Raw genomic sequence first — 24152 nt, 5'->3', positions numbered from 1 at the left:
CTAAAAGAGACCGATCCGGGCGTAGCCGAAGCTTTTTTTGACCCCTAAAAAAAACACAGACAATACACATATTTTTATATTTTTTCACGTGCAACCCTAAACGAGACCTTCACGGCTAAATATGATGGCGTTTTGCCCAGAACAAGCGAGACCAAAATCCGAAATTTACACCCCCAAGACTGGCGACGACGAGCTTCCCCACCCCTTTTATATGCAGTGTCCCTACCCCGGGTCGCAGATAACTTTTTCGGCTCAGGTTTCGCATGCGCGGTGGAGAGATGCGAGTCGAGGCTCTCCTTGCGACCACTGTCGTACTGCCGACCAGCTCTAGTTATGATCACCCTGTGAAACCCCGTTTGAACTGTGACTTAAACTTTGTAATAAAAAGCTCTCTTAAGAAACCGCTCCCGTAAGCGACCGCGACCACTTTTGGGATTACCCAACTGGTCTTTTCCTTTGTTTTTAAACTGTTGTAAATCAACACTCCTCTAATGATCTAAAAAATTGGGCAAAAAGTTTAGCCATGTCTATATCAGATGTAAAAACACTCATTGAACATAAATTTCTTTTGTTTTTTTCTGTATGAATCATTAATAAGTTTCTAAAGCTCTCGTATGACAATTACGTCACAGAGACTCAAAGATCTGTACGCTTGCGAGAGCTCAATCTTGTAAGCGATCACCTCTGGTTACGACCAATTAAATTTCGATTTTCCGTGGTGGTCGCTTACGAGAGCTTCGACTGTATCACATATCGCGCGTGCGACATCACGCTGCTTCGAACAGTTCGGATGGTCCGTCTGGGGGTAAAGTAAGAGATGCTGAGCCGGGGTCAAAGGAAAAATTGAAGCCTTTTTTTCCCCTCGCCTCCTCCACCATCGTTTTCTCCTTTGACCTCGGTTTAGCCGTAACTCTTACTACCTCTTGCTCTTACTCTATGAACCACAAACGAAATTAAGCCCACCTGTTCCAGTTATCAGAAGTATGACCTGCTCTTTCGTTTACTGAAAATGATTACGTGTTCAATAAAGGTGCAATGAAGGACAAAAAGGACTGATATGTGCATGTCTACACTCTTCCTCGCCTTTCGTTAAAAAACACTTCAAAGTTCCTCCAACATTTTTACGTTTTTCTCATGACGCATCAGGTTAAATTTATCATCATCATCATCATCATCATCATCATCATCATCATTATCATCACTTTTATTTATTAAAAGGTTAACATCAGGCTAATATACAAATATAGAGCTCTAATTCATATAATTTATATACTTTTAAATCCTAAAATATTTCAATTTATTTATTAATCCTACTATTATGGCACTTGAACAATAAGGCCTGCTGCCGAAAGCTCGCAAAAAGATTTTGCTTGTGTTACATCAGAGGCAAAATTGTTCCACAGAACAGCCGCACTTTAGCAGAAGCTATTTCTATAGGAATTGGTCCGTGGCCAGGGGACAGCAAGCTTATAGGGATTAAATATTTTACTGCGTCGTCATATAAATTTTAGAGACAGGTTATCAGGCGCAAGGCTACACCATCACTGCCTTTTGAATGAGACGTTGGGTTTCAAGGTTTTGCCACCCCAAGTCATTTGATACACATTGTAGTATCATGGCGTTTGTTTGCACGGGGCTAAAGGTTTGACCGGTTTCAAACTTTGCGCGACATAATGACTCCCAGCAACACGCAACAGGGTGTGCAAACGGACGCAACATATAACATCCAATAATGTTGGGAGTTATTGGTCTACAACGGTGCGTCCATTTGCAGGGGCTTTAGATTTTCATCAATTAGCGCGCCACGAGTGGCATGAGAAAGTTTGCCGGAACGTTACATTAGTAGATGATGAAGATTAATTGTTAGTTAAGAACTGGAGACTCCAACTTCACACGTAAGTCATTACAGGATGCTAGAAAAAAGAAAGAATACAAGTAAGATTTAGCAACTGAATCAAAAGAGTTTGACACAGTATGAATTAAAAGCCCTCAGAGCCGCATTTTACCTCCTGGAAATGTGAGGTGGCTCGATCTAAACCGCTTTTCAAGTTTTTTTTTTTTTGCGATCTACAAGAATGGTTAAGGTGGATCGATACAGTTTTTCAGGGTCAATACCTCCCAAGTTTGAGCATAAGCTACGTCGCCATAAACAAAGTTTTGGAAAAATTGCCACCACAGTTGTATTAGATAAAGATGAAAATTTGTTATGATAATATTGTTCTATTATATACATTGTTTTGAAGAAAATATGACAAATACACTGTGGTAAGGAACCTGAATTGATACAATTGCTACTGGAAATCATGCATTGTGCACGCAACCTACAAATTAGTCAGTTATTTGGTAGCAGATAACTAACTTATCAACTAATCTGTAGGTTGCACCAATTTCCAAAATTAACTGTAGGCTCTTAGCCAATGAGATGACAGATAATGAGTACAGTGTATAATAATCAAGCTTGTTATTGATTCAAAATATTTCTCCGTTTATTTTCTCTGTTCTGTTTTTTTTTTCTCCATGGATGCATTTTCGTGGTTGTTGACACGTAACATGGATGCATTTTCCTGGTTGTTGACACGTAGATGGGCTTACATTTAAATAGGGATTGCGAAAGAGGGGGTGGGGGGGGGGGGGGGCGGGGGGAGAGATGGAAGCTTATAAGCAGCAATTTACGTATGCAGATCTCAGAGGGTTTCATCTTCAATAATGCTTAAAATCATCCTCGGCCTTATCCAATAATTACTAATTATTTGTAACAATTGACTGAGGAAAACTTGAAGCCATATGGCTGCATACGGAAATCAGAAAAGGGCATAACTTGCCATATCAGGAGTGCACAAGGGTGCAAACGGCCAGAAACGGTTCTGAACGTACTCTTTCGCCTTTACACGTGATGTAAGCTGAAGTATGTAACCTTATTTTCCTTTCGTTTACAGCACTGGCAAAAATATCTAAGCTTACCTACCCATACTCCACAAACGAGAACAAAGAATCAAAACCCTGTCCAATACTCGCCGTAATTGACTCCAAGATCTACGATTCCCATTACAAACAACAACACTCCAAAGACAACGCGTGTTAAGACGCATTTCAAATGACTTGACATGTTGTGTTTCCGCCATAATGACTTCTACGCAGTACAACAAATTTTTCCAAAGGAATCCGCAGCTTCCATTTTGACATTGAATCTTTATGGTTGACAGAGAAGCCCTGGGCCGACATAAAAGGGCACGCAATGCGTGCAGTGTTTTTCGTATAATTTATTATCTACTGTTGGTTTTCACATGACGTCACTAAAATTCAAACTACAAAACTACTAATCCTGCAGAGATGTTACTTTCATGATGTATTAAAGCAGCTGAAAACTTATTTTCATGCAAACTTTCGCTTCGAAACGGTTCTTGGTTTTGCGATAGAGTACGCTTGAATTTCTAAGCTTTAGCGTGACGCGGCATTACATGACGGCCGAGAGAGCTGTCATGTAGGTTAAAAAAGTGACATGTTTCGGGGAGTTTTGCTATCTAAACAGTTCAGTTATTATTACGGTAATGTTTATGAGTTCCTCGAGGAATAAATTCACGCTTTTGTAGCAAAACTCGGTAACAAATGTTTCTGTTGGTTTTCGTCCGCCATGTTGGTGCTCATTCGGATAGGCACCAACATGGCGTCTCCAAACAAACCTCTATAAATTTGAGTAAATTCATTTCTTCGGATACCTCGTGTATGAAATGTTTCTATGACCTGAATCTTGGCGAGGGTCATTGCATTATATATTTACCTCCTTTCATTTGCCAGATTCTGGTCTTTATCTATTAAACGGTTTCGATTTTTATTTCGAATCGCGTGACACTGAAAAACTGCTGGTTTTTCTTTGTTAGATTGTTTTGATGTTTTAAATCGACGATTCATGTTACTATAGTAGTCAGAAGTCGCGTGGAAACGCTTGCTACGCAGCCAAGATTCTCTTCGCCTCTCTTTTATTTTTCCTACAAAATAAACCCGGGAGTTACTCCCTTATATAAGTCATACAGGTACGTGCCTCCCTAAAGGGTAGGTTTTTGCGCCCATTCGGTCTGAAAACGGGTATAAATTTTGCCCATTTTGGTCTGGAGTCGGGTATGGTTTTCGAGGGAACTACGGGAATATGAACGTATCTGTCATTTCACCTCCAAAAAAAATAAGAAAAAAAAGGGAAATATGCGAACTCGAAATGCATTTTAAGAAATCTTTTTTTGTTGGCGTTCTAATCTAAGTAATAGAGAGGTTGAGTATCGTGTTTACGGCAAACGGCAAACGTGAATTTGTACCACGTGACCAAGTTTTCTATTTACTTGTCGTTTACAGTTCACGAAAATCGGTAAATTCACGCCAATTCTATGCATAAGAATGGTTTTAAGCTATTTTTATCTGCTTATTAGTTCTCATTTTGAAAATTTCTCACGTTTGCCGTGCGCGCGATGCGTAATCTCTCTAATGATGACATAGTAATTTCGGCCTCGCCAGGTCTTAAAACGGGTGTGGAAAATGACATTTTTTGGTCTGAAATAGGGTCAGAATTTAGACAACAGGGCGGCACACCACCGCCAAGAAATCCCAGAAGTACACCCTCCGGGTCTTCGCTCCTCCTTTCGTTTTTCTCCAAAATAGCCCTATCCTTGTCTTTTCCTATATAATCTATATAATCTTCTGCTTCATACAAGTGCATGTGCCGCTCTTATACTAAGAAATAGTTACAGACTATGATTTTGTTAGAAGTAGTTATGGTGAGTCATGGGACTCATCTTGTGAAAAATCTAGAGTCCCAGTCCAGAACCATTGAGTCCCAGTTCAAAAAACAACGAGTTCTAAACTGAAAATGCTTGGGTCGTTTATAACCAGGCAGTTACTGAATCTGAAGACAGACTCCAAACCTCTTTATCACAGGTTACTGAAATTAATATATAATCCTCACAACGAAAATGAGGGTACCAAAATAAATATGCATCGTTAAATAACAGCCACATAAATAACCACAAATAAAAAATTACAAGAACAGGATTTTCTACAAAGACATTTTCAAATCGATCGATCGATCGATCGATCTTTGCGTCTCCACGGGACGCATTCATTAAATTATTTTATGTCTTTGGGGATTGTTATGCGTCAGGAACCCAGGACGCAGAGGTACCAAAATCACTGTACTTAACCGACGCCAGCACGCCACTTTCGCGTTCAAGCTCCTAGTCCTAAAAACTAATAAATTACAAACATAATTATTATTTCTCCACGCTCTTCTGCTCGCTTGCCTTTCTTGAAAAGAAGTTTCAAGGTTCTTACATTAATTACTTTTACATTTTTCTTGTGATTACGCATCGGGTTACGAAATGCATTAGTAGATGATGAAGATTAGTTGTTAGTTGAGAACTGGCAGGAGTCTCCAACTTCACACGTAAGTAGTTACACAATGCTAGGAAAAAAAAAGAATGCAAGTAAGATTTAGTGCAGTCAAACTTCGTTAATATACGGACACTGAATTAACAGTGTGTCCGTATTAAGAGGGTCATGTTATTCAAGTAAAACTGTAAAAAAAGCCTTATAGAGTGGTTTTCGTTTGAGTGTCGTAAAACCAAAACCAAAGTAATTACTCTGGCCAATCACATAGGACACAGACAATACACTGAACCAATCAAAACTCGAAGTAATTACATGTGGCTGACGCAAAGCGCGGGAAAATGCATGCGAGCGCGTCACAATTGGCTTTGGTTTTACTTCTGATTGGATGAAAAGGTGGCGCGAGTCTTTTAAGCCAATCGCATCGTGTAGAAAGTGCAAAACCAATTACTTTTCGACACTCAAATGAAAACCGCTCTATTAGAAAAAATTCAAATTAAAGAAATGAAAGCGGACATTAGCATCGTCAACTTAAATATTTCTAACTTTCACAAAACCGTCATTCCGTGGATTAAACACACGGAAACACTCAAAAATCGCTCATCCATATTACTTATAATATGCAAAAACGTTATCTGCATAACGCGTTTGATGCCAAAATAGTCTGAAATTCAATTTGGCTCTATAAATCATCCTATCCGGCGCACTTTACCGCTGGGAACATCAACATGCTGTCAGCTAAAGGTTTTTTCTTTACCTTAAAAAAGAAAAAGGCTTCCTATAAATTTTCAGCATATTTTTGAGAACAAAGTGTCCGCATTCACGAGGTTAACCTTCGATGAGAATCAGTTGATTGGGCAAGCAATAAGTATGCGTTCTCTGCATTGACGGGTATGCGCCAGCGGATTCAATTTAGAGAAAACTGTAAGGGCTTCTCCGGAGGAAGAAAACTTTCCGTAACAACGAGGAGTCCGTAAATTGGGGTTCTCTCAGTCCATTTTTTAGCCTGCGAGCAAGCTCTCCTGTTTGGGGCAGTGAAACAGGTCTTGCGAGAACGCGCGAGCAAGCGGCGAAGCCGCGAGGGACAGCGCGTTCTCGTGAGGCTCGCTTCGCTTGCCCAAATAGGAGAGCTTGCTCGCAGGCTATCCATTTTTGAGCTTACTGTACCCACCCAACCCATGATGTGAATGATGTGATGAGTTAAGGTTGACCACAACACCGGGGTCTACGTCCCCTACTCTTTTCGAACAGTGATGTGGCTTTTGAGAATAGAGCATAATAATGCAAGTTTTCGTAAGGATCCTGGGAAATGAAACGTCGCGATCTTGAAGTTTTAAAGAGTGAATTAAAGTAAATTTATTAAGACAAACAGAATTAAAATAAAGTTTTTCAAAAACTGACGTTTTATTTTACGCCAAAGACAATGTGGAATACCTTTAAATTGTCTTTGAGAAACAAAATTAAGTAAACGAAATTAAGGTGAAATCATAAAAAAAAATGTGAAATCATAAAAAAGTAAGTCCAAAGTCCAAGTCCAAACTAAGTCTTAAATCCACAATTTAGTGAGCGCACCATTATAAAATGCATAGTGTTTAAGCTCCCTGAACAAAACAAAAAGATCTGCTCTTACTTGCCCATCTGTGCGTACATAAGGAGGGGACTGATGTCCATCATGAAAGCTCGACATGACAGACTCTGTTGTGGAAATTTGGTGATATGGTGGAGGCGGGCCAGTTTCCTGTGGAGGCAAAGGAGTCATCTCCAAGGGAACAAGTAGAAGATCAGAACCATGGGAGCAAGACTGGGCGTCGACAGTATAAGGTGGAGGCCGATCATTTTGCTGCACAACACTTTGAAGAGACATGGGGGTACCCTCCAAGGGGACAAGAAGAAGATCAGGTCCCGGGGAACCAGCACCATAGGGTGGAGGCCGGTCGTTATTCTGGAAAGCACTTCGAGGAGGCATACATGTAGGCACCATCTGGGCGTCGCCAGCAGGAACGTTGGGAGGGCTTAAAATTTGATCAGCCTGGTAAAAATATATGGAAAATATTACCCAGACATAAAACAAATCACTTCAATTAACATTTAATACTTTTAACTTAACTTCTAGAGTAAATTACAAACATACACTGTATTATCCAAGCTGTACAAAAAAATTACAAATTCTCTGGGAATAAAGTTGCAAACACTAGTTTTAATATTAAATTTTGTTGTCACCTGACTAGAAGACGAGGCAAAACAGTAACAACCACTGCATCCTGCAATACACTGAACAAAACTAAGTATGAAGACAATAGCTGCAAAAGCCTTCCTTGGTTCACAATCAGAGTATCCACAAAACCTCAGGGAATGTAAAATTAAGCTGTAGCAAGCACTAACTGCAACACCACACAAACCTGAGGTAATAAATGCACCGCCCTGGAAATAAATTATTAAAAATCAGCTGGTTGATAAACATCTTGTTGTAATTATTATTCACTCAAAATATTTTGCCTTTTCTAATTAGCTCACATCCCCTAAACTAGTTCTCAACAAGCACTTGGTGCTTACCACATTTGCAGGGGTGGATCCACACCAGTTTCCACTGTTTTACGGAAATCGGTCAGATTTTTCATAATAGATATGTTTTTAATAAAGAAAATACTTTCTAAATTGCAAGGCTTCATCCGGGGAGAATCGAACTAAAAGCGATACACACCATTGATTCAGTGGTATATTGCCTATAATTATTCACTGAAAATATTTTGCCATTTCTGATTGTCTCCAATCCCTAACAAACTGCCATGTAACATGTTTGGAAGACGTGAGCAATATACCATACATAATTATTTATTCAAAGTATTTCACTGCTTCTGACTGGTTCAAATCCCCAGGCTAATTACTCTTTATAACCAACAAGTGTTTGAAAGATGAAAAGATGAAACCAAATTGATCTGATGGTGTATTTATTTGGAAACAATTAAGTGGTAGATTAATGGTATATTGACCTTGAAACAAGGCCACTTGGGCAATAGAGTAATAGGAATAAAGCTATGATGGCCTCTGAAGCCTGCAGCAACATTTTCCATTATAATTATATGTCATTTCAGATTGCTCCTGAAAATTAAAGTTGAGCACTCTAGAAGAAATATTCTAACCATACAGTTCAACCTACGAAGGCCTTGCGCCTACAAGATCCCCTCTTGTGGTTTGTTGCTAGAATTACTCCTGTGATGTACATCTGTCAAAAAATGGAAATTTATTAACTCACATATTTCTGATTTGAGATTCATTAAAAAAAGAAAGAGGATTATTAGCCCTAGCTATATTTTCTAGCTGGGTGTGACTTCAAAGGGTATTTCACTAACCAAGGTTTGGAATGCGGGTCCCAGTTAATGTACCGGTAGTCATTTCATTTTGCAATGATCGATAACCTATTCAGCTGCCTGCATTGTTCTCCTTCTACAACCGGCTAGCCAACAAAAAGATCTCTCAAAATGCCAATCGGGTTTTTGGTAGCATTTGAAAGTACCAGATACAGAGGCTCAGCTGGCAGACTAGCACCATCAGTCTCCCCAATTAGTAAGGCATTGTGCCTGAACTCTAAGACATGAGACTTTAATAAAGTTCATTATTATTATTATTATTATCATTATCATTATCATTATCATTATCATTATCATTATCATTATCATTATCATTATCATTATCATTATCATTATCATTATCATTATCATTATCATTATCATTATCATTATCATTATCATTATCATTATCATTAGAGGCAAAAACTTCTAGGAGAGTCAGCATGCTCCCCTTGGAAAGTTTTAAAATTGGAGTCTCCAAAATGCAATTTCCTGCCTTCCCTGGACCGGAATTGATTAACTGGGAAGGTCTTTAATAAGGCATTAAGAAATGTTCACAATGAAATAATTGTTTTTGTAATTTATTATTATTATATATTACCAGTTTGCAGTTGCTTGTTTTAATTAGTTGGTTCCTAAATGAATTCCAATCACAAAGAGTGTACGAATCCCAGCAATTTATAGTATGCAAATCTCAGAGGGTTTCATCCCTCATAATTCTTCAAATCATACTCTTCCTTGTCCAATAATTGCTAATTATTTGTTACAATTAATTTGCTAACAATTAAAGGAGAAAGAAAAACTTATTGAAGACATACGGAAAGCAGAAAAGGCCAGAAACGGTTCTGAACGTACTTTTTCCGTTTTTTAGGTGATGTAAGCTGCAACCGTATTTTGCTTCCGTTTACAGCAGAGGGAAAACAACTAAGCTTACCTACCCAGGCTCCACAAAAGATAACAAAGAATCTAAGCCCTGTCCAAAAATCGCCGTAATTGAAACTGAGATCTACGACTCCCATTACAAACAACAACCCTCCGAAGAAAATGTGTGTAAAGACGCATTCCAAATGACATGACATGTTGTGTTTCCGTCATAATGACTTCTACGCAATACAACAAATTTTTCCAAAGGAATCCACAGCTTCTATTTTGATATTGAATCTTTGTGGTTTATTGGCAGAGAAACCCTGGGCCGAGATAAAATGGCACGCAATGCGTGCAAATTTTAACGTACAATTTCTTCCATAGCTTGACACAATGTCGGCCCGTTTCTCGAAAGTCCCGATAATCAACGGACCCGGTAAGCTGTGTCCATTTACATTAAAGATCGAGGTTTCAATAGTTTTGCATCTAACATGATAAAACAATCAGTTAATGAAACGAAATGGAGTAGGTTGCTAGCCTGAACCCGCGCTCTTATTCTTTATATTTCGATTTGAATATTTGATTTCGGGCCCGAAAAGTTACCGGGACTTTCGAGAAACGGGCCCCCTCTGGGCCGATTTGAGCTGTCAGCATGATCGATGTCACGAACGCGTAACTACCGGTTTCGTTACTTGCCCCTTCTAGTTCGCAACACGTTCGCTACACACTACTTTCAATAAACCATTGAAAACAATTTCTTAATCCTACCAGGAAAAAAATCCTTTTATTATTTCTCGTCCTTTAACGCAGGCTTTGCCTTGAGGTCGCCCCTTACTTTATATACAGAAAACGTACCCCTTTCGTCAATACACCTTCTATGATATTTTGTTGACAGATATTTTCACAAAACTAGTTTAGAACACTGGCTCCCTTTTAACTGTATTAATTTCAGCGTTTTTATAATATCAATAAATGACTAATCCAAAATATTTCCTTGTCGATTCCTCAACCAGCCGTCTAAGGCAGATTCTTGTGCCTGCGGCCTTGGGCTGCGCCAGGAGCCGATTACGTAAATCCTCTATGAAGCCCCCCTCCTCTCTAATGAGCCCCCCTTTTCAGAGGAGGAATGCTACCCCCCCCCCCTCCTCTATTAAGCCCCCCTCTTCCCTCCCCTCCATCTTTATTCTTCACGAACAATTAAGGTGGACTGATCAGTTATGGTTTATTCAGGCTGGAAATTCATTTTCTTTTTCAGGGTCCTCGGCCGCATAACCTCCAACTTCATGTGCGTAACTTTTTCAACTTTACTCTGTAGTTCTCTGTGGATTTCTTATTGTTAGAAAAAGCAGTATAACGCCCGGAAACCACGAGACCATCCACGAGACGCCTTGCTCCCTTTGATGCGTTTCGCTAAATTAAATAAGCGCCCCCTCTCTATTAAGCCCCCCCCCCCCGCCTCAAAAGTGCTTGAAAAAAATAAGCCCCCCGGGGGATTTAATAGAGGTTGCGATCGGTCCGTATTAAGTCCTGACCTGGAGAAAAATATTTTCCCGTCCGGCCCTCCCACTCATTCAATAAGTAAATTTTATTAGTAATAGCATGCCTACAGTACACGCCCTGACCTCTGTGCTACATACCTGGTCGCAAGCACACCGACGGGTTTGGGGCTGTTGTAAAAGTCCTCTTGTTCAATTACAGGAAAGTCTTCGATCTCACCGACCACAACTTGCTTGTGCGCAAAGTTTTCAGCCTATCTGATCCTCGCGCTGTTGCCTGCCGGTAACCGACGTCTTAACGCATGTACAACAACGCGTTAAGTTGTCCCTGAAATGTTTTTCTGAGTGGGGCCCGGTGCCCGCTGGTGTGCCTCAAGGAATCAAACTTGGCCCATGGTTATTTCTATTAATGATCAATGACCTCAGGGTTCCCAGAGTGGACAAATTGACACTACTATTGCTGAGTTGGTCCCACGAGGTGCACATGTACAGGGTGACTGCATGGTCGCGTGGGCAAGACATGCAACTAGACGCCGACAAATCACCCGACGTCAATTTTAGGAAAATATCTGTTCGGAAGACGATTTAAGATCTAGAATTTTTCTTGCTTGCCTGCTTCTCCTAGGATTTTCGAACATCTCAAAAATGGTCTTGAAATAAGGGGGGGGGGGGGGGGGGTGGGCCCCCTAGGTCCCTCCCCTGGATCCGCCACTGCCGTGTCCCCATGTAAGGGAATCCGGATTCCGGAATCCGTGAAATTTTTTCTTGTGGAATCCGGAATCCTAGGCTTGGGAATCCGAAATACAGCTCACGTGGAGCCGAGCTCCCCCCTTTGTAAATGGCTGTTCGACAGGCAATTCGAAAACGAGAATTCCCAATCCCTGAAACGGGCCGAGAAATGCGTCTAGGCAGAAACGGTTGTACCGCTCTCGCCAAAAAACGAAAACAAGAAAAAGCTGGGATGTCGGGTATGTCAAAACTATAACGGGGAATCTCATACCTTGTCATACTGTTAAACTGACAAGTCAGATCAAACACTTTGCAGAAAACTATGGAACCAAACCCTAAAGGTTGTTGGGCCGCTTTTAAAAGTGAGAACGGAAAATCCTTACACCTACAGCTAGCGATCGGAGGTCAATTTCTGATAAGGCAAAGACAAGAAACTACAGGAAATCACTGTACAGCACAACACCACATAACCTCTCAATGAAAGGAACATTTTGCTAAATCTATAATACGAATCCTCCAAAACAGGCTCAAACCCCGGGAAAGCCAAAATAATAATTCTTTCCTCCTCGAAAAAGCTAAAGAATAAATCAAAGAAATCGAAGTGATCTCGTGATATCTCGAACTAATTCGGCTCTCACTTCGTCAAATAGCCGAATAAAACCGAAAACCTACAGACTTTACGTGCCCAATCTTGTCAAAAAAAAGTCAACTTTGATACATTCCTGAGCGTCGCGAATCCTTTACTTCGCGCTCCGCTGAAGTAATAATTAAGCAATTTAACCTGCCGGCTGCAATTTGATTTTTTTAATAAATTACTTTAATAAACCTGTCTATCTATCATATCTGCATCGACAACAGTATAAGAGCGCGCACCACCCGGTTCTGACTGAAGTCGCAGCAATTTATTGCGCAAACGCTGAGTAGTTTTGCCTCAGCTACCCCAAACAACGCTGCGGAAGAAAAACTGTGACATAATAACATGACAAGTTAGATTTCCATCAGTTAGCACGCCAAGGGTGGAATGAGAAAGTTTGATTGGAACGTTACTTTAGTAGATGATGAAGATTAATTGTTAGTTGAGAACTGGAGACTCCAACTTCAAACGTAAGCAGTTACACGGTGCTAGGAAAAAGAAAGAATGCAAGTAAGATTTAGCAAGTGAATCAAGAGAGTTTGACACAGTATGAATAAAAAGACCTCAGAGCCGCATTTTACCTCTTGGAAATTTAAGGTGGCTCTAAACCTCTTTGAAAGATTTTTTTTCTATCTCCAAGGGTGGTAAAGGGGTTATTCATGAGGTGATAAAAACCTTTAACAAAGCATTATATTAAGAAAATTGTATGTGAAAAACGAGACAAAATTAACCCTTGAAGGTACATGTAACAATCAGCTGTACATGAAAAAGCCAAAAATCAACTTTAATTCTAGAAAAAGTATATAAAATCAAAAGAAAACTAAGTGTGAAATTGGGTTTAAATTAAAAGTACAGAATTTAGTGAGCAGGTCTATTTTAAATGGCAGAGTATTAATAAGGTTCATGAATAATGAAACAAAATACTTTGCTCTTACTTGTTGTTCTGTACACGTACTATACGGAGGAGGTTGATCTCCATCATGCAAGCTCCACATGTCAGACTCAGTTGTGGAAATTTGATGATAAGGTGGAGGTGGGTCAATTTCCTGAGGAGGCATTGGAGTCATCTCCAAGGGGACGAGCTGGAGATCAGGACCCTGGGTACAATTTTGGGTGTCACCAGTATAAGGTGGAGGCCGGCTGGTTTCCTGGACAACACTCTCAGGACTAGGCATCACACTCATGTCCAAGGGGACGAGTAGGAGATCAGCACCCTGTGAACAGCATTGGGCATGACCACTATAAGGTGGAGGCTGGTCGGTTTCCTGGAGAACACTTTCAGGAGGCATAGAAGCAATCTGGGCATGACCACCAGGAACATTGGGTAGGCTTGAACTGTGACTAGCCTGGTAAAAACACATGACGTTTATTTTTTTTATTTTGTTACAGAGAAAGAACAAGATACTTTCATTAAGATTACTTTGTACTTCAATTTGAGACTAAATTGAAACATATTATCCAAGCTGAACAACAAAAAAAATCTATTGTACATATTCTTTATTACCTCATGACCAGAAGAAGTTACACAGTAACAACCTGTGCATCCAATTAAACACTCCACAATGCCGAGTACCAGGATAACAGTTGAAAAAGCCTTTTCTCTTTCACAGAGTTTGAATTTTGAGTAACATAATGAATCACCATACATGTAGATAACTACAGCACCAAACATAGCTGAAGCGATGGCAAAGCCCTTGAACAAACCAGCCTGGAAATAAATTATCAAACGTCAGCTGGCTGATGAATAATCTCATTTTCATTATCTAGAATTTAAGCTGCTCTAAGTTACAGTGTTTATGGTTTCATATGGGGAAACTCGATCTGCCTCAAGGTCCAACCTCTTGCCCTTTTACTTGAAATGTGCCCTATCACATACCTGCTAACAGTAAAATTAAAAATTTCCCTTACAGCCTTTTATATACATAACCTCACCTACTGAAATCAGTGGCGGATCCAGGGGATGGGCCGGGGGAACCATCCCCCCTTATTTTTAGACAAAACTGAGAGGCCCAAAGGGCCAAAAAATGTTTTTTCTGGAAATGGGGCCCCCCCTTTTCTAAGGGTCTGGATCCGGCACTGGAAATCCCTACCCATATACACCTGTAAAAGGTACCCCTTTTGGTCAGAGCCTTCTCATATCAGCTGTCAAAGGGAGTATTCCCCCTCGGTTATCAACACACCCACATCTGTAAACCTAAATAAATGATAACCACTTCAAGTCATTGGTTAACCCAAACCAATATAGCCAAATGCTCATCCCAGTCAGTTCTTAGCCCTAATCACTATTATCACTACTTGTATTTCAAACCCCAATATATCAATATAATATAGATTTAGCCAAGGTTAAAGGCGAAGTCCACCTTGATTAAGTTAAAATTTACTTTAAACAATAAACTTGTAACAATTGCAAAGAAATCAACTTAGAGTTGAGCCTGCAATTAGTTGAAAAGTAGTAACTTGGCAGCAAATAACTTAAAAAAAAAAAAAAAAAACACGTAACCTTAATGGGTAGACACCTGCGAGCCTGTGATATGGTCATGTGATACTAGTCAGCAGATACCCTGTTTTGACAGCTATCAATATTCGCCACTTCCACATTTCCCATAATGCGCCTTATTTGGATAACCTTTGTTTTTCATTCCTTCTGGGTATTACAGCTGTCCCAAGAGAAATTGAAAACAAAGCTAACGCAAAATTTTTGGGGGCAAATAAGGTGCATTATGGGCAATGTGAAAGTGGCATAATATCGACCAAAACTTGGATATGCAAATTATACCAGGTTGTAGGCTTCCACACAAGCTTGAAATAAATTGTAAGCTTTCACATTACCCTGTGTTGTGGATGGACAGGGTGACGTGGACAGACGGACATCAGTCGTGTGACTAACAACAGTTCTCGGATGGATAGATATTACCGGGTAACCAAATTTCCTTAGGTATATTACACTGCAGGACTCCACTCACGACCCTCTGCGCACATGTATTAATGGAGCTCTGCTATAATAATTCTATTATTCTTCTATTATTGTAAGTGCTTAAACTCCATAATCACTATCGACAGTGCTTATATAAACCCTTATCAATATTTTCAGTGCAATGTTAACCCAGATCTGACTAATAACATGGATCATGCTTGAAGTGACTCATAAACAAATTTTTCTGTTCAGACAGCTACCAGGGCTGTCAACTCTCCTGGATAATTAAACTCGGGAGACTCTAGATTTTGAACTGTTTCTCCCGGTCTCCAGATCAGAGTCTGAAATCTCCCAGATAATCGACGAAGTTTGCCATTTCTGTCAAATCGACTTTCTGACAATGAAATTTCAAATAGGTTTGCATTATGATATGTGACATCATTTTATCATCCCTCCTTCATCAATTCTCAATATTTAAGGATGCAGGGGAATGACAGCCCTGGCTATAATATGAACATTACATCAATTCCACAACTTCTATATCGCCATCAAGATGATTTGTCTACAGTCTTCTAGTGTGAAAATGGCATTGAAATGACTCTAATAAATTATAATATTATATATTAATATATCAATTGATATGTATATTTCATAACCTACCAACTGGCACTCGCAGCTATAATTAGACGTCCTCCTTCTCTTTCTTGATAGAATTCCCAAACCTCCTGTAATGCTCATCTGTCAAAGAGTAAATATTTAGAGAATCTGTGCTTCATTTTTCTTCTTAGGTGTAAATGATTTGGATGGGTAATTTTCATCAGGGTCTGGAATATGGTTTCCGGTTTATTCACATTTTGTAATGATCGATATCCCGTTCAGCTGCCTTTTACGGCTGTGTATAAAACGGGAATGAGGACAAAGGGGACGTGGACATTATGACGCGTGTGTGGGGACTTGTGACTCGGGGAGGCGAGACGAGGGACTAGGGGACGTCAATTATGGGATGCGGGGACGTGTGGGACGGGGATGCTGACGCAGGACATGAAATACAAAGACGCAGGGACGTTAATAAATATTGCAAAAGTCAGAGGTAAATGTGATATCTCTTTCTTCGTAAAAATACGTTATTTATATGGTCAACATTAGATTCCATCATCCAGAACCACATTTGACACTTTATGATGTTTACACAAAATATTTCCTTGTATGGGAGTAAGCGCACTTACTATGGTGATTAGGGTTAGGGTTGATTTTCAATGCCGCATAATTTTTCTGTGCGAATGTGTGTAAAATTTGCGTTAGCAAACAAAATAGAGGCAATGTATGAAAGGTCGCACGTAAGCGTAAAAGTAGAACCTACCTCAACTTCACGTTTAATCTCGACTCTTTATATCTTACCTCTATTTTATTTACGTGATTAAAATTTACGTGCGTTAACGTGCGTAGCCAAAAATGCGTCAGTGAAAATCAACCTTTAAGTACTGTTAGCAGGCATTTCGTGTTAGGTTTGCCACTAAAAATATGTAAAACAAACTAAATGTTGTTACAATAGTTGGATCTCCCGTGGTGTAGTGGTTAGAGCCAAGAGGCGATGGATTTCGGAGCTAGCACTTCTTTGGGGTTCAAAGCTCACTTATGCCCCTTAATTTAGTTTCCTTGTTTTATTTATTTGGAATCGAATGCTGTTATTCTATATAAATTTTGTTTAAACATTTTTCATTGAAAATTTGACATTCAAACCCGAATTTAAAACAGAGGGTAGTCTGCCTGTACTAGTGTACGTGTTCGGTTGATATATGACATCAGAAGAATTCCATGCATGCACTGCTCAAATAATTAATTCGGTTATTCCGTTTGCTAGTAAAGAAGAAACCAGCGCGGGTGCAAACGATCAGAAACGGTTGTTTTGACGTAAGCTGAAATATCTCTTTTGCTTCCAGCATAGATGAAAAACAGTTAAGTTCTTATATTACCAACTTACCCAAACTCCACTCGAAATACCAAGGTAAAATCGCTCTATCCCAGGATCACGGCCGTAGAGTCGATCCATGATTGCCATTACAAACAACAACATTCCGACGACAATGTGTGTTAAGGCGATGAACCAGGCGCCTCTCAAATAATTTGACAAGTATGTTGTGTTTTCCGCCATAGTGACTTCTACGTATATGCAGTAACAGCAAAGTTTTCCTCCATTTTGAATCTGTATTTTAAACGACAGAGAAGCCCTGTGGGAATAAATGGCACGCAGTGCGTGCAAATTTGTTGAACTGTTGTCACGCACGGGTGGTTTCGCTACTTGTAATTGTCGATATCGCTGCCACGTTCACTACAAATAACTTTCGATAAACCATTGAAAATAATTCCTCAATCCCACTTTAAAAACTCGCCGCAAAGGACGCGCGAAACGTCCCTAACGGCGAGGAGCAAGGAGAAACGGATGTATATTCGCCGTTCACTGTCACGCAACCAAAAAATAAATTGGAAACCGTAACGTGGAAAAAACCTAGAAAACGAAATGTTAGAGAAGACTAATTTATAAACAATTTGTCCAAGGCTCAGGTCTTAATGACCCACAGTTTCTGAGTTATTTGCCGAAACGTTTCACGCACCTTTGTAGAGCTTTGGGGAGACGGTATATTGGCGGCCAGAAATCAACAAAAACATCTGGAGTTCACTTTTTCTATAAAAGCTTTTTTTTTTTCACTCGAGAACTAGAATACGTGCGTATAAACATATTTTCTAATACTTGAAATGGTTATACTGCTAAAAATAAAGAGGAGAGACTTTTTTTCAACGAGACAGTATTCCCATTTTGGTGTCACGCACTGTGAAAACTCGTAAGTTCAAATTGCTGTATTTTCGAAATGAAACATGCTACGGGAATGGAAACTTGTTCAAAGATTTACTTTTTGCTTATCTTCAACCTAGTGTAAATAAGAATTCGTAAAACCTCGCTATTTTGACTTCTCTACTTGATGACGTCACTGTGAAAACCATCTATACACAAAAAGTAACTTTGTTTTCTTACATTAGGTCAAGATTTTCTATACTTTATAAAGCAATTCTCACGATCCCTGATAGAGCTGCTTGCGTTCGCAGATCCCGGGGAGGGGGGGACTCCACGCATATGAAAGGGGTGGGGATGCTCGTCGGAAATTTTGAATTAAACACCTAAAAGAGACCGATCCGGGCGTAGCCGAAGCTTTTTTTGACCCCTAAAAAAAACACAGACAATACACATATTTTTATATTTTTTCACGTGCAACCCTAAACGAGACCTTCACGGCTAAATATGATGGCGTTTTGCCCAGAACAAGAGAGACCAAAATCCGAAATTTACACCCGTAAGACTGGAGACGACGGGCTTCCCCACCCCTTTTATATGCAGTGTCCCTCCCCCGGGTCGCAGATAACTTTTTCCGTTCAGGTTTCGCATGCGCGGTGGAGAGATGCGAGTCGAGGCTCTCCTTGCGACCACTGTCGTACTGGCGACCAGCTCTAGTTATGATCACCCTGTGAAACCCCGTTTGAACTGTGACTTAAACTTTGTAATAAAAAGCTCTCTTAAGAAACCGCTCCCGTAAGCGACCGCGACCACTTTTGGGATTACCCAACTGGTCTTTTCCTTTGTTTTTAAACTGTTGTAAATCAACACTCCTCTAATGATCTAAAAAATTGGGCAAAAAGTTTAGCCATGTCTATATCAGATGTAAAAACACTCATTGAACATAAATTTCTTTTGTTTTTTTCTGTATGAATCATTGATGAGTTTCTAAAGCTCTCGTATGACAATTACGTCACAGAGACTCAAAGATCTGTACGCTTGCGAGAGCTCAATCTTGTAAGCGATCACCTCTGGTTACGACCAATTAAATTTCGATTTTCCGTGGTGGTCGCTTACGAGAGCTTCGACTGTATCACATATCGCGCGTGCGACATCACGCTGCCTCGAACAGTTCGGATGGTCCGTCTGGGGGTAAAGTAAGAGATGCTGAGCCGGGGTCAAAGGAAAAATTGAAGCCTTTTTTTCCCGTCGCCTCCTCCACCATCGTTTTCTCCTTTGACCTCGGTTTAGCCGTAACTCTTACTACCTCTTGCTCTTACTCTATGAACCACAAACGAAATTAAGCCCACCTGTTCCAGTTATCAGAAGTATGACCTGCTCTTTCGTTTACTGGAAATGATTACGTGTTCAATAAAGGTGGAATAACGGACAAAAAGGACTGATATGTGCATGTCCACACTCTTCCTTGCCTTTCGTTAAAAAACGCTTCAAAGTTCCTCCAACATTTTTACGTTTTTCTCATGACGCATCAGGTTAAATTTATCATTATCATCATCATCATCATCATCATCATCATCATCATCATCATCATCATTATCATCACTTTTATTTATTAAAAGTTTAACATCAGGCTAATATACAAATATAGAGCTCTAATTCATATAATTTATATACTTTTAAATCTTAAAATATTTCAATTTATTTATTAATCCTACTATTATGGCACTTGAACAATAAGGCCTGCTGCCGAAAGCTAGCAAAAAGATTTTGCTTGTGTTACATCAGAGGCAAAATTGTTCCACAGAACAGCCGCGCTTAAGCAGAAGCTATTTCTAAAGGAATTGGTCCGTGGCTAGGGGACAGCAAGCTTATAGGAATTAAATATTTTACTGCGTCGTCATATAAATTTTAGAGACAGGTAATCAGGCGCAAGGCTACACCATCACTGCCTTTTGAATGAGATGTTGGGTTTCAAGGTTTTGCCACCCCAAGTCATTTGATACACATTGTAGTATCGTGGCGTTTGTTTGCACGGGGCTAAACGTTTGACCGGTTTCAAACTTTGCGCGACATAATGACTCCCAGCAACACGCAACAGGGTGTGCAAACGGACGCAACATATAACATCCAACAATGTTGGGAGTTGTTGGTCTACAACGGTGCGTCCATTCGCAGGGGCTTTAGATTTTCATCAATTAGCGCGCCAAGAGTGGCATGAGAAAGTTTGCCGTTACATTAGTAGATGATGAAGATTAATTGTTAGTTAAGAACTGGAGACTCCAACTTCACACGTAAGTCATTACAGGATGCTAGAAAAAAGAAAGAATACAAGTAAGATTTAGCAACTGAATCAAAAGAGTTTGACACAGTATGAATTAAAAGACCTCAGAGCCGCATTTTACCTCCCGGAAATTTAAGGTGGCTCGATCTAAACCGCTTTTCAAGATTTTTTTTTGCGATCTACAAGAATGGTTAAGGCTTTATAATTAACCTTAATTCTGGAAGAACTATATAAAATCTGATAAAATGATAAGAAAACTAAATAAGAAAAAGTGTGCAATTGGTTTTAAATAAAAAGTCCCGAATTTAGTGAGCAAGTCCATTTTAAGTGGTAGAGTATTTATACGCTTCCTGAACAATGAAACGAAATACTTTACTCTTACTTGTTGTTCTGTACACGTACTATACGGAGGAGGTTGATCTCCATCATGCAAGCTCCACGTGTCAGACTCAGTTGTGGAAATTTGATGATAAGGTGGAGGTGGGTCAATTTCCTGAGGAGGGATCGGAGTAGCCTCTAACGGAACGAGCAAGAGATCAGGACCCTGGGAACAAGTTTGGGTGTCACCAGTATAAGGTGGAGGCCGGCCAGTTTCCTGAGGAGGTACTGGAGTCGTCGCCAAGGGGACAAGTAGGAGATCAGGATCCTGGGAACCATGTTGGGTGTCAACACCATAGGGTGGAGGCAGGCGGGTTTCCTGGGCAATACTTTGAGGAGGCATAGACGCAATCTGGGGGTGACTACCAGAAACGTTGGGAGGGCTTGAAATTAGTTCAGCCTGGTAAAATATATGACACGCTTTTTATATTTTATCACAGAAAAAGAACAAGTTACTTATTACTTTTACTTAAAATAAATTTTGAGACTATAAATTGCAGGGATATTATCCAAGCTACCGGAAAAAATATACAAATATTTTGAGAAATTGCATACACTAGTTTTAATATTCTTTCTATTACCTGACCAGAAGATGTTGCAACACAGCAGCAACCTGCACATCCAATAATACACCCCAAAATGCCGAGTATCATGATGCTAAATCCAATAGCCTTTTGTGATTTACAAAGTGCATCACAGATACTGTAATAAACTCCATCACCAGTACCCCATCGGATTGCAGTGACAAAGCCATAGGAAACAAAGACTACACCACCAAACACACTTGAGACAATGTCAAAACCTAAGAATGTTCCAGCCTGGAAATAGATTATCAAACATCAGGGGGCTTGTAAATAATCTCATATTTTAAGTAGGTGGAGCATTGTCATCCTGGTGAGTGTACAGCCAACTCTCTCTTAACAGACACCTCTATAAGACAGACACCTCTGTAAAACGGACACCTAGAGTTGGCCCCTGCCTTTCTTTACTCCTTTTATTTGACTCTTTATAAGACGGACATCTCTCTACGATGGACACTTAGTACCGGTCCCAAAGGTGTCTGTCTTAGAAAGAGTTGACTGTAGTCCTAAAACTAGGACGGTTGTTGACAGTCACTGACATTTGGATGTAAGAAATAAGTGTCAGTGAGTCAATGAGTCATGATAAAAGTTTGAATCTCTTGGATTTCGTGAGCAAAACTCGTACCATCTAAATGGGCCTAAATTTTATGGTATGTTTTTATTTGTCAACCTACCAAGCTCTTGCGGGTACAGCATGTCATCTCTCTTACATTCTTTCTAGTAGCTAGAATTCCCAGAGCTCCTGTAATGCACATCTGTAAAAAAAATGTTTATGATTAAGGATTCATTAAGAAAAGACAGAGAGGGATTGGCCTAGGTTATCGAAATTGGTGACGTTTCATTGCAGCCTTACATGTATGTCTCAGTCCAGATGAAGAGGTTGTATTAAAGAGTGAGTGTTGATTTTGGTGGGTTAGTCATCAAGGATTAGAATTAATAACCTATTTAGTTGCTTTATACGTAGTTCCTCCTTCACTCTAAATGCAGATACCTAAAAAAACTTGAGATGTTCAAATAAGCACGATGCATGACACACTTGACTGTTATTGAAAAATTTACATTCAAATCTGTGTGCCCGTGTTGATGTATGACACTGCATATGATCAAGAGAAGTCCTACAGTTTCAAATTCTGCACAGCGCTTATACCCCAGGATCTTGAGGTACTCAATAAAGATTTGTATGCAGAGACTTCACACCAAACACTTCAACTGACCCAAGTTCTAATGTATGTAGATTAGAAATTTCATTTCATTACCTTTTAAGTGCGGAAAATGCACTGGCTTTTAGACATCAATAAATCACAAAACCAGAACATTTTCTCACCTTTTTCACAGCCATTAAATGCACTTTACAGACAAAAAAAGAGACAGATTTCCATACCCTTTACGTAGTAATATACTTGAAGAATGAAAGGGGCACCTCCTGAAATAAGCCATGGTAGGGGGTAACCCCACCCCCCAGGGGTTATACATGCTGTCACCTTGTGGTCTCCCCACGTAAGGAAATGCAAGACAGTCTTGAATTCTTGATTCCACAATGTGGATCCCGGCATTCCAAGAAACTGGATTCCAGATACCAATCATTTAGTTGGTATCTAATGCTGTATTCCAGAGTCCTAAGGCAAGATTCCAGATTCCACAAGAAAAACTTCCTGGATTCCGGATTTCAGAGGCAAAACTTTTCCAGATTACAGAATCCGGATTCCCTTACGTGGAACAATTATAACTCAGGTCTGTTCAATATGCAGCAATTATTGGATGAGGCCCCGGGGTACTCAACAAAAATTTATACGGGGAGGCTCTGCCCCGAAGTCCAACCCCTTACCCTTTTATATACCATTTTTCACGAAAAAGGTGCCCCTTTCGTATATTTTCTGTTGACAAATGGTACCCCTTACACATACCTTGTTAAGAACTTTGCATCCCTTTTAACTGCTGTAAATGCACTGTGTCTTTTAAATAAGAACTAATCACAAAAATAGAACGTTTTCTCGACTTTTTAATTAAAGCCATAAAATTCATCTTTTAGCCCTAGTACAGACCCAAATGATAGATTTATCTGCCCTTTTGTAAAGTTCAACTGGTGAATTTCTACCCATTCATATACCTGAAACATGAAAAAGGTACCCCTTTCGGGCCGAGCCTCTGCGTATAGGCCATCAAAGCGAGTACCCCCTCCCCTCTCGCTCCGCGCCCTCCCGGGGGATGAGGCTGAGTATCAAATCCTACAAAGAATGAAGTTGGAGATCGAGGCGTTTATCTGCCGAGGCCTATTACGCTTCAGATCACAGCCTCATCTAACAATTAATTGCTAAATTTTATACTCGCGAAATTGCGAAATTAAGTGAGAGTTATATATAAGGTAGCCGTATAGTTGTAAGCGGAAATATCTGAAATATGTAAGCCTAAGTCTAAGCTTTATTATTTGGCAATGCGAACCTACCATAACTCCACAAAAGACTGCAAAGTATAAACGCTCTATCCAATACTCGTTGTAGAGTCGATCTAAGATTCCAAATACAAACAACAACATTCCGACGACAATATGTGTCAAGGCGATGAACCACGCGCACTTCAAATGACTTGGAATGATGCAGGTACAGCAGGTATATGTTTCAGCTTCCATTTTGAATCTTCATAGTTGACGGAGGAGCCCTGGGCCGATAAATGGCACGCACTGCGTGCAAATTTGAAAAGTTCACTGAGCCATATAAAAAAATTTGTTATCTATTGCTTGTTTTTCTCTCTACTATCTTTAATCGTGCATATG

The 24152-nt window shown here is 39.9% G+C and overlaps 3 protein-coding genes across 4 annotated transcripts in view; all 3 read right to left on the bottom strand.

Annotated features, from left to right (window-relative positions):
- Positions 1-8529, bottom strand: part of LOC140945734 (uncharacterized) — a 52222-nt gene extending 43693 nt beyond the window's left edge. The window contains exons 1-4 of the mRNA XM_073394780.1: positions 8511-8529; positions 7591-7791; positions 7001-7399; positions 2966-5446 (exon numbers count right to left, since the gene is read on the bottom strand). Of these exons, the coding sequence (XP_073250881.1) occupies positions 5423-5446; positions 7001-7399; positions 7591-7791; positions 8511-8513 (627 nt within the window). The 5' untranslated portion in view covers positions 8514-8529 and the 3' untranslated portion in view covers positions 2966-5422. The remainder of the gene's footprint in view (positions 1-2965; positions 5447-7000; positions 7400-7590; positions 7792-8510) is intronic.
- On the bottom strand, positions 1190-17556 carry LOC140945719 (uncharacterized). Of its 2 annotated transcripts, none has more exons than XM_073394762.1 (5): positions 17336-17556; positions 16015-16092; positions 13945-14148; positions 13376-13786; positions 1190-1913 (listed from the first exon to the last, which is right to left on the bottom strand). In XM_073394762.1, exons 1-5 carry the CDS (start codon positions 17504-17506, stop codon positions 1890-1892), a joined length of 888 nt encoding a protein of 295 aa, XP_073250863.1. In that variant the 5' UTR covers positions 17507-17556; the 3' UTR covers positions 1190-1889. The 2 variants fall into 2 exon arrangements, with proteins under 2 accessions (XP_073250863.1, XP_073250864.1); XM_073394763.1 differs by lacking the exon at positions 1190-1913 and adding an exon at positions 12604-12928.
- Positions 17557-19750: 2194 nt separating this feature from the next.
- Positions 19751-24008, bottom strand: LOC140945115 (uncharacterized). Its single transcript, XM_073394176.1, has 5 exons — positions 23826-24008; positions 22057-22137; positions 21383-21619; positions 20806-21201; positions 19751-20451 (listed from the first exon to the last, which is right to left on the bottom strand). The coding sequence occupies exons 1-5, from the start codon at positions 24006-24008 to the stop codon at positions 20428-20430; spliced, it is 921 nt and encodes a 306-aa protein (XP_073250277.1). The 3' UTR covers positions 19751-20427.
- Between the last annotated feature and the right edge of the window lie 144 nt (positions 24009-24152).

Source organism: Porites lutea, chromosome 8, assembly GCF_958299795.1.
Source record: "Porites lutea chromosome 8, jaPorLute2.1, whole genome shotgun sequence".
In the NCBI taxonomy this organism is placed as follows: domain Eukaryota; kingdom Metazoa; phylum Cnidaria; class Anthozoa; order Scleractinia; family Poritidae; genus Porites; species Porites lutea.
This window is presented reverse-complemented; position numbering and strand designations above follow the sequence as displayed.

Coding starts and splice junctions, on each gene's coding strand:
- LOC140945719 (XM_073394762.1), bottom strand. CDS start 17,506: ATGGCGGAAAACACAACATACTTGTCAAATTATTTGAGAGGCGCCTGG. Junction 16,093..17,335: donor GTATTTCGAGTGGAGTTTGG/GTAAGTTGGTAA, acceptor ACTCTTTGACAG/ATGAGCATTACAGGAGGTTT. Junction 1,914..13,375: donor GTACGTGTACAGAACAACAA/GTAAGAGCAAAG, acceptor TCTTTTTTCTAG/CATCCTGTAATGACTTACGT.
- LOC140945115 (XM_073394176.1), bottom strand. CDS start 24,008: ATGGAAGCTGAAACATATACCTGCTGTACCTGCATCATTCCAAGTCAT. Junction 21,202..21,382: donor TTGCAACATCTTCTGGTCAG/GTAATAGAAAGA, acceptor ATATTTTACCAG/GCTGAACTAATTTCAAGCCC. Junction 20,452..20,805: donor GTACGTGTACAGAACAACAA/GTAAGAGTAAAG, acceptor TCTTTTTTCTAG/CATCCTGTAATGACTTACGT.